Source organism: Contarinia nasturtii, unplaced genomic scaffold (genome assembly GCF_009176525.2).
Source record: "Contarinia nasturtii isolate CC-2019 unplaced genomic scaffold, AAFC_CNas_1.1 Cnas_scaffold_129, whole genome shotgun sequence".
In the NCBI taxonomy this organism is placed as follows: domain Eukaryota; kingdom Metazoa; phylum Arthropoda; class Insecta; order Diptera; family Cecidomyiidae; genus Contarinia; species Contarinia nasturtii.
Window position 1 is genome coordinate 5,598,081 of NW_022197486.1, and position 10,039 is coordinate 5,608,119.

The following is a 10,039-nucleotide window of genomic DNA, read 5'->3' on the forward strand; positions in this document are numbered from 1 at the left end:
TCTCTCTCTCTCTCTCTCTCTCTCTCTCTCTCTCTCTCTCTCTCTCTTACGATCGTATGAAGAAATATGAATAAAATTTGTAGCATTTTTTGTTGACATTTTGAACATATCAAATTACAGTTATTCATTTAGATTATTAATAAAAAATTGCAACAAATTTAATTGGAAATCAAAACCAGAGTCAAATTGATTTTTTATCAGTTTTTTAAAAAATCCGTTTTCAAATTCGTAAAAGTTGAGATGTATCTTTGAATTTCTGATCGGATTCCGACGCTCATTCGTAAAAAAATAGTTTCATATGTTCCTCAATTTTTGTGGTTCGAATTCGTTGCAAATATCTGTACGTCTGTATTTTCAATCGATTTTCAATGTTAAATTAATGTTTTTTTTTGTTTGATATATATTACGGCGCTAAAACCAAGTGATTTGATGCACAATATCAGTCAATCTAAATAGTAAAAATTGTTATTTATTTATTACTAAAATAAAATCAGTTCGTTGAGAGCGTGTTGAACGGTATCCATGATATACGAGCGAAAACAAGTAAAAAAAAACAAAGGTAGTACTCACACTTCTTAAAAACCTTGATACATGATATTCGATTTTAAATGACATTACGAACACACAAGAAGATTGTGGATTCACCGAACTAATGGCAGAAAAAAACTCACAAAATTGCTTAGTGACACGTTGTTAACCAATTGGATCATGTTTGTTAATTTGAACATATAATTAGAAAAGATACAACGGCACAAGCACAGAATCTAATTATTACAGTTGATTCTTTAATGACAGATGATGGTGTACACCTTCACTCTGACAACAAAAAAATATGTCTGCATCAAATTCGATATTCATTTTCAAAAACGTTCTAACATTTCTAACTATCCCAATTGTATTTATTCAGTTCTATATTTAGTTTATTGAAATATGATGACTAAATATACAAAATCAGTCAAAACATAAATAGATGCTATACAAATAGAATTGCTATTTGTCCGTTTCGTTTATTTCACGATTTCAGTATGGTTTAGTTCTATTTGATGATCGAAGGGTATTTTATGTTTGCAATATCTTGATTTATCAACTTGAAATTTGAATAGACTTTTGCTCGCTTTTGCTTGCTTTTGCTTAAATGTAATTTAAATAAAAACGATTAAGTGATTTCCCACGATTTGGAACATTTCATTTCAATTTTCCTGAACGATTGATTTTTATAAACCGTTTCACAATTTGTTTCAATTGTAGAAGTTGTTCGATTGCATTTCATAAAATGTGTTTGTATTATGAAACAATATTCTTGAAACGATTTAAATTTCATATATATATATAAATTTCTTTTTGTTTGTGGGTAAAGAGAGCCGATTCATTGAGCAGGCAAATTCGAGGGCGATTTAAATGTTTTGACTGCAGAAATTACGTTGAAGTGGTTGCATAAACCTTAACGTTATGTTAAGAGAATGGGGCGTGCGTGTGAAAGATTCAAACCACTTGAAATGAAATGATTTAACTACTAAAATAAATAGTTCTTAATCGAATAGTCATTTCGATGTCGGACTCGGCTTTTATTTCAGAAGAAAAAAAATTATTTTCAATTTGGGGTTCAAAATACTCTTCAATTGTAACAATGAAACCAAATTCAATCTGCCTGTGAACAGACAGAGTTTGTTGCAAGAAATTTCATGAAACATGTTTCAAAACATTACAATTAATGTCCGTATATTTCATTTTTTTTTTCTTTTTCATTTAAATTGTTGAGAATACTTCAAATATTATTTCAACGTTTCAATGGTACTTATTTCCCTACTTTGAATTAGAGAAAGAGCGCGAAACCAACCGAGAACCAGTAAAACGATATAAATTCCTCTATACTTCAAATATGAACACACAAAATATAAGCAATTGTTTACCATACGCGATTTAAATCGGTGGAAATAACAACCACAACAAAAAAAAAAAACACTTTTTACAAGTGTCACCAGTTGTACAATTTACCTAAATACCTTTTTCTCGTTTTTCATTATTAAGATATCGATTTGTACGTAATTGAATAATGTCGCAATTCTGTGTCGATTTTCAATGCTGCAACAAAAAATTCACACACACAAAAAAACGCATACAAATGTGGTGACAAAAAACGTTAACATTATATATATATACGAATTTTGATGATGATGGTATTCTGAGAGGTACTACTGAATTTTTGTCCTCCGGATGGTGTTGGCGACGAGAAAAAAAAAGCAGTTTGCGAGATTTTTGCAAATGCATAACAAACATACACAAAAAAAATGGTATGGAAAAAATGTTCGGCTACTGTCGTCTCACACACGCCACCTTCATCACTTAATCGTTTATAACGAACCTGTAATTTTCTTTGTCTGTAGTCCAGTTACGAAAAAACATACACACACATAAATTGATTTATTTTAGGCACGTTTCGTGGTTACCTTCATGGTTACTCATATCAAAGAGATCGAAAGCATCACCACCAACTCTAATAAAGACGGACATACGATAAATATATTTTCGAGTAGAATAGCCGCAAGTGACATTTTATGCATTTATTATTATCGTAGGCGCTCACTTGACTTTATATATATATTCGACAAAAATGATATGCAAATAAAGCCAACAAACCCCAGCAGCCAAAAATCACAGCCTTAATCATTTCTTCTTGTGCACATTCAACGGCATTTCGACATGTTTGCAGCAAACTTTTTTATACGTTTTGTTTTCAATTTTTGGCATTGCCACCGCATTTTGTATCGATTTTTACATCGAAATAATATCCATTTCATCCATCACAGTGGGAACGAGTGAAAAACGATTGAAATACACAGAAGTTTTTTTCTTTTTCTCTCTTCGAAATTGGCTTGGCACTCAATCTTAAAAGTTTATCGAATAAATCATTAGTATGACAAATTTTTTGGCAGTAGAAAAATTAATGATATGTTTACATTTTTATTATATTTTCTTCAACGGTTTCGATGTGAAACTCCGCCTCTCTTTTTTAGTCTTGCTCATTGCGCGTTTTGAAGCTGGTGCTGTTGAAGAGCTATGCATTCGCGTCGATTGTGTTGTGTTGTATTTGGTCGTCAACACAATTTGACAAACCCACAAAATTATCCGTTCTTCTATTACAAGCACAAATACATTCACATCCGTTTCGATTGCTCAAAAGTAGCAGTAACAGCAACGACACACACACACACAAACACATGTATGTATGCTGTACACTGTATATGCTGTACTATATAGACTAAAACGACAACATCGTTTGCTGTTTGTGATATTTCTGTTAGACGCTGTCATGCTACCATTTGATGGCTTGTGTGAATGTTACACTATGTTTAAGCCGCAATCAGTACTGGAAAAGAGGCAGTCAAAAAAATGAGAGAGAGGGACGAAGAGGAAAAAAAACTGTATTAGGTCTTTTGCAGATTGCCTTCATCACACTTTTACTCAATCAGAAGCCGAAAAAAATAGACAAATCACAACAAATAATGCGATTACACGTGTAACACATTTGCGTAATTTAATTTATTTAGCATTCGTATTTTATGGTGTTGATATTCGGAATCGCTATTTAAATGAACACACTCTATTATCCATTCGGTTTCAATATAAAAAAGAAACGATCGAATATATACGACTATATTGTATCATTCTCAATAGATTTTCACACGTAAAATGTAAAGATTTCACCATTTGATTTTGGTTTTAAGCACAATTTGTGTTACCTACATTCAAGTGTGTTCATTCAGTGAATTATGAAGTTTTTCATTACTGGGTACCAGTAACCATCCTTATCGTATAATCTTAAATGTACATAAGCGAGTATATCGATTATATTCGGGGGCAAAACACACATCGTTCACACATCTGCACACACACACGCACACACAGGACCGAAAATGCACACTGTAAATTTCGAGAATCCAAATCAATCTGAAAATCTTCATTGTTCATTCAAACACGTCTGTATTATTTCAAATGATCATTGGAATCGGATAATCTTTTTAATATGTGTTGTGTTAGTATATTTCGTACATTTCAATGCATGTGCACGAAAAATGTGTGTTTTCTTCTTTTGGAAAATTAGTTTGTCAATAGCGTTTGGCGAAAAGGGTTGGCGAATGTGTCAAAACCGAAAATCAAATAATTTTCAATATGTGCAAACGAGCATTTGGCTTTTATTTGAGTTTGTTATTACAAACGGTTATATTATTTGAACGAAGAGATATAGAATGAACATTTATCGCTTGTATATATATAACCTACCACCAAACAACTCAACTTAAATCAATAGCATCTACCGAAAAAAAGGGTAATACTATAGAGTCCGAAATTGCTCTCGGCTCGATCCGGAAATAAATTTGATTATCATTATTTCAACCATTCACAACGCGAAGGGGATGATACTACACAATCAACTTTGTTTTAGAACATTTGACATTTTCTTCTTTCTATCTTTTTTTTTCGTTAAATAAAGATAAAAATAACTAGTACAAATGACTGTTGATTTTGAGTAAACTGAAGCTCAGAATACACGAAGAATAAAAATACCTAATATATTAAAAATGTAACGTAAAACATTGAACTAAGTGAAGCACATGGGGTGAATAATTTCGTGATGTTGCTGTGTGTGTGTGTGTGTTTTTGCGTCACCGCATCGCCTTCATCGAAGTGAAACCAAAATTTTAGTATTCATACCGTGATTTTCATACTCGATTTGATTACATTTGCATTAATTTCACCATCGAAACCGTTTGCTACGCATTTCAATCTAATAATTTTTGATTTTCATACAATAATTCGCGTGATTACATCGATTTTCTTCAATTTTATCGTTTAACCTACAGAATGAATCAACCGATGTCTGGTTCGGGCGGCACATCATTGCGGTCACGTCAAACCGATAATTCATCGCCAATACCATCAGACGATTCGGATTCAGATATATCACTGGGAACACATTCGCCGGTACCGAGCAGTTTGTCACTTCAACACAGTCCCGGTTCAACGTCGGGCGGTGGTAACGATGATCGTTTAATGCATGACGATTTGCAACGTGATCGTGAGAAAGATTTTCGAAGTTTTTCCTTGGGTGGATTTTCATTTGATGCACATTCTCCCGCTATGGCTGGTAAGTTATTTGTTTTTTTCCATCATTTCTTTCACTTCAAAATTGATACAAAATTTCAAAAATACCATTCATTTGAAACATTTTTGTCAGTCGAATTCACATACATGTGTTTTCTTTAATACAATACGCAATATATTTATGGTTAATTTTAAATCAAATCGCTCGCAAATCGATTCAATTTTACCAAAGAATTTTAATACATTATTCAATTATTTAGACTCAAAGAATGAACTTAGATTTTATTTCAAATAATGTGACTAATATTCAATTGTCTCCAATTTTTTTCCAATTTGTAAATATTCAAACAGGAGCATTTAGTCGCTTTTTACCCACATTGCCTTACCCATTTGTTGGTGGTGATAATTCACCGCCGATTAGTACGCATTCACCTCCGACAGCAATTGCAATGACAAACATTGGTAACGGCAATCGAATTCCGTTGAGCACACGTGATTCACGCGATTCAATCGATTATATGAATATACCAACGGTTGTAAGACCTCAACCACAACTACCATCTTCAGCTACCATTGCCGCCGGCAGTCATTTAACAAATGGTACAGCGACAACATTGTCACCGCTTCGAATACGTGTCAGTTCACCGAACCGCATCAATTCAACTGATATGACATCGGTAAATAAAATTAGAAATAAAATTTACAACTGATTATTTTTCATTTGATTCAAAAAAACGGAAGAGTGTTATTTAAATGACTTGTAATTGAATCGATTGAATGAAATAAACAAATGCAAATAATGGAAAAATTATATAGATTTTTTTTTATTTTTCACAAATAAAAATCATAATTGTGTTAGCGCATACAGACAAAGAAATAAGGATTTTAATAGAAAAAAATTATTCCATTTTTTTTATTAAAATTCTATTTAGGGTTTAGGATCAACAACACAAATGCCCACGCATCGTACAAATGGAATTGTTCGAATAGTCGGTGGTAATAATACATCAAGTACAATACGAAATCCAACATCGGGAGCACCGACACTGCATCGACCATTTTCACCGTCGCCCCAGCCCAAAGACACGTGATGTGAGGTGGTTTCATAATGAATGAAAATGACGATGTACTTCCTTCTATGGTTCGAATCAATTGGCAATTTGAATTCGTCAACGACAAAATACAAGCATTCATATTTCAAATTAAATGACAAAAAAAAACACGAAGAAAATCAACTTCGACAGTTATGTTAAACAATGAAAGAAGTGAAATATGAATACTATATACCAATTTTAATAAAATGTATCTATTTCTAGAACAATGTTTGGGGCAATCAGTGCTTAAAGCTAGAATTTAAACTTGCTCTTTCTAAATGCCACTAAACTTCGCACTTCTCTTTTCTAATGTGTTGGGAGTCAGTACCAACACCACATTTACTCATGCCAGGTTTTCCGAGAAACAATAAAAAACGAAAACACAAACTTTACCATGTCATTGCGCCACTATGAGTGAGAAATCATACATTAATTACGACTCTACTTTAAAAAATAAAACGTCAATAGACTATACTCTGCTTGGTTTTATCCTGCGATTAAATTACTTTTTGACACAAAAAAATGGCAAAAAAAGAATTAATTTTCATACTAGTGCGAAGTTTAGCTTGACATTGGAATGAATTAAAAGTTGGCCTACATTAATTTTGTTTTCTCGTAAAAACCGAACGTGTTTTTTAATGTTCATACCAATCAGATGAGAGATTATTATAATACAGTATACGAGCACTGTGCGCCCCAAAACAAGAAATTAGCATGGATCGAAAAAAAAATCATGGTTCAAATAGTGGTAAAGAAGCACATAGACGAAATATTTAAATTTGATGGCTTTGATTGAACTACAGTAGCACAAATTAAAAGAGAAAAAAAAGAACCCAAGGTGAGTTAGTTTAAATACAAATGTTTATTACGCTAATAATACTTGTAAAACCGAACGATTGAATTTTAAGGAAGCATACACAAAACGAAGAAATATAGTAACGAACAAATATGCATGCATTCAAAGCGAACTAAAACAGTTTATATATGCATTCTAATCACTATATTTAAGAAGAATTTACGCTAAAATCAGAGGGTATTTCCATTGAAAAATCGTCAAGATTTATTTTTCTATGTTGAAAAATTAATCAGCGCCGATAAATCATTGGGAAAAGACATCAACAAAACAACCCAAACACAACAACAACAAAAAAATGAATATATAAAATAGTTCTTAAGAATTGTTTGGAGAACAACTATTAATATTTTCTAAACAGAATATATGTTGGCTGCCGTAATACAAGCGTAGGTGTCATTTTATTTTGGAAACACTACACTGGCAAACAAGCAATGCAAAACTAATTGAGAAAATAAAAGAAAATCTGAAACATTTCAAGCTTTGTACTTGACGGAGATATCAATTTTTCTTTTTTTTTTTTTGTTTACGTGCATATAAATTCACCATTGTGTGTTGTTAAAATTTAAAATAAAACTTTGTGAACGATAATGTAGAATTTTTCTCAGAAAAAAAAAACGAGAATAAAGACAAATGTTTTTTTGTTTATCGATATTGATAATTTATTGAGTCATACTTGTTCGAATATCACAATTAGTAATAATTGCTGAATCCAGTAGGTATTGAGGTGCTAATGAGCAGAGGATGGATCAATTGATTCGCCTCGGTTGGAAAAGAAACAACACTACGAGCCGTATACTCAAATGGTTATTCACTTCCAGGGCACAGGTTTCAGGAATTATTTCTTAATAGAATGTATTTTATTTGAAAACGATTTGTAGTGATTAGAAACATTTGAATAACATTTTTTTTGAATTATGATTTGAACTTATCTGAATTGGCATGAATTTCGGTAAATTTGGAAAGATTGGAAAAGAGGCGATGCTCTTGATTTACTTCGATTTGAGATGGGAATTATTGGCAAAAAATATCCGAATTTGAACAATAAAAAGAAGATTGCTCACAATATGTACACGGTAACTTTTTCCCAAGTTCAAGATTCACGTCCTCGTTCCATGTTCTTTCAGTGCTTTCATATTTTTGTTTCATACTCATAATCAGACATTCTATTGAGATATATTCAGACAGCCAACGTCAGGCTAAGCAGATATCAGTTTTATCCTGCAGACTCTGAAATGGAGTGAAAACAACAGAAGTGATTGTTATAGTGTTTGTAACAACGGAAGTGTTTTTACGCCTATAAAAATCACTTCTTTTGTTTTCACTCCATTTCAGCGCCTGGCGTTAGCCGGTTGAAAATATCTCGATACAATATCTGCTCATAACCATTCAGCCAAAAAAAATGTTGGGAATTGCTTTCAAAAATTCAGAGGTAATTAAACAATTAAAGTTACAACAGAAAATTTTGGTCACAAAAAAACTATCTTAATATATTTCTCTCACACAAATATTTAGGCAAAACAAAAAAACAAAATAATAACAAAAAACATACATTCTGCATTCAAAATTACCTTACTCTTGTATCAATTAAAGATAACTACATAAGGAATATTATAAAATATAAGTTACAAATAATTAAAATCATGTAAATATTGTAACACGAAAGAAGAAGAAAAAATGTGTGGAAAATATGAGGAAAGAGGAAAACAACTCAAAAAATTAGTAAAATATATATACACGTAGACATTTAAGTAAGATAAGCAAATAAAAAAGAGAATTGTGAAAAGAATGTCAAAATAAAGGACAGTTACTACTTGTCGCACTGAACTATATTATATACATAAATATATTATGTATATATGAAAATAGACAGATTTTTTTATTACTCGTGTTTTTTAATGCCATGTCAGTTTTCGTCGAGTGAAAATCCCTCATAGGTAGAATTCTCAGAAGAAGAAGAAAACACACACACACAAAATAATAACAGCCTAAAGTTCATTCAAGGACTGTAACTCAATCATTAAATAGTTGTTGGCACGAAACACTATATTCCAGCTAGATGAACAAGATGCAAAGGACATAAAATGGATAGATGTTATCGAACAAAGTGTCTTCACACTTGAACGAGATTTGGCAACAAGTGAACAATGTTCGTTAATCGACTACTTGGAATGACTTAAATGCGTAACGTATTATGTTTTCGACGTGATATTTGGTATTTTACTTAACTTTAAGTTTGATTTGAAGATTACCCGATTACATGCACAACAACCATTTTCAAATATCCGTTCGTCGTCTTTATACCGCCACCCATTTCGAACTCAGCAAAAATATTAATCGATTGACCTAATGAGCTTTCTGGGTGCAGCCTTAATCGTTTCTGTGTGAAATGAACAAATGGCGTATTTTTAAAAAATTGCTCTTCATTGCTTAAATGAACGATAACGACTTGGCCTGAATCATTTGTTGGATGACATCTATATTAGTCTATGCATTTTATTATACTAATCATATCAATGAGAGCAATCAGTTAAACCATTTGGTTGAACTTGTTTATCGTTTGGCCATTTAATTAAAAAGTGCTGTTGAGAATGAGTATGCTTTGATTTCAGCAGATTGAAAAATTCAAATACAACATTGGTATTGAAATCTGAATGCCACATCGTTGAAATCTTGTATCGCCAATCTATCGATTGAATATTTGAAATAGAAGCAATATTTTTATACACACACCTCTTTTATTTTCAACGGAATTTTACGAAAACTTCGATTCTACCATACCATTAAATTCGAATTGCGATGAAATTACAATATTCAAATAATACTATAGCACAACGAAAAGTTATTTTATTTAAAAAATATATATTAAACATGCAAACATATCACAAAAACCAAACTAAATCGCTTCACTTTTGTATGCAGTACAAAATAACAAATAGATTACATAAAATTTTGAAATGTGATTGATTTCTTTGAACGAACAAAAACA

At 31.7% G+C, this 10,039-nt stretch overlaps 1 protein-coding gene across 2 annotated transcripts in view; it reads left to right on the forward strand.

The window, feature by feature from the left end:
• LOC116347164 (homeobox protein SIX2) overlaps positions 1 to 8,932 on the forward strand; it is a 37,084-nt gene extending 28,152 nt beyond the window's left edge. For both annotated transcript variants that reach the window (XM_031777656.1, XM_031777666.1), the window contains exons 5-7: positions 4,863 to 5,146; positions 5,455 to 5,780; positions 6,036 to 8,932. In XM_031777656.1, the coding sequence (XP_031633516.1) occupies positions 4,863 to 5,146; positions 5,455 to 5,780; positions 6,036 to 6,194 (769 nt within the window). In that variant the 3' untranslated portion in view covers positions 6,195 to 8,932. The remainder of the gene's footprint in view (positions 1 to 4,862; positions 5,147 to 5,454; positions 5,781 to 6,035) is intronic.
• The last annotated feature ends 1,107 nt before the right edge of the window (positions 8,933 to 10,039 follow it).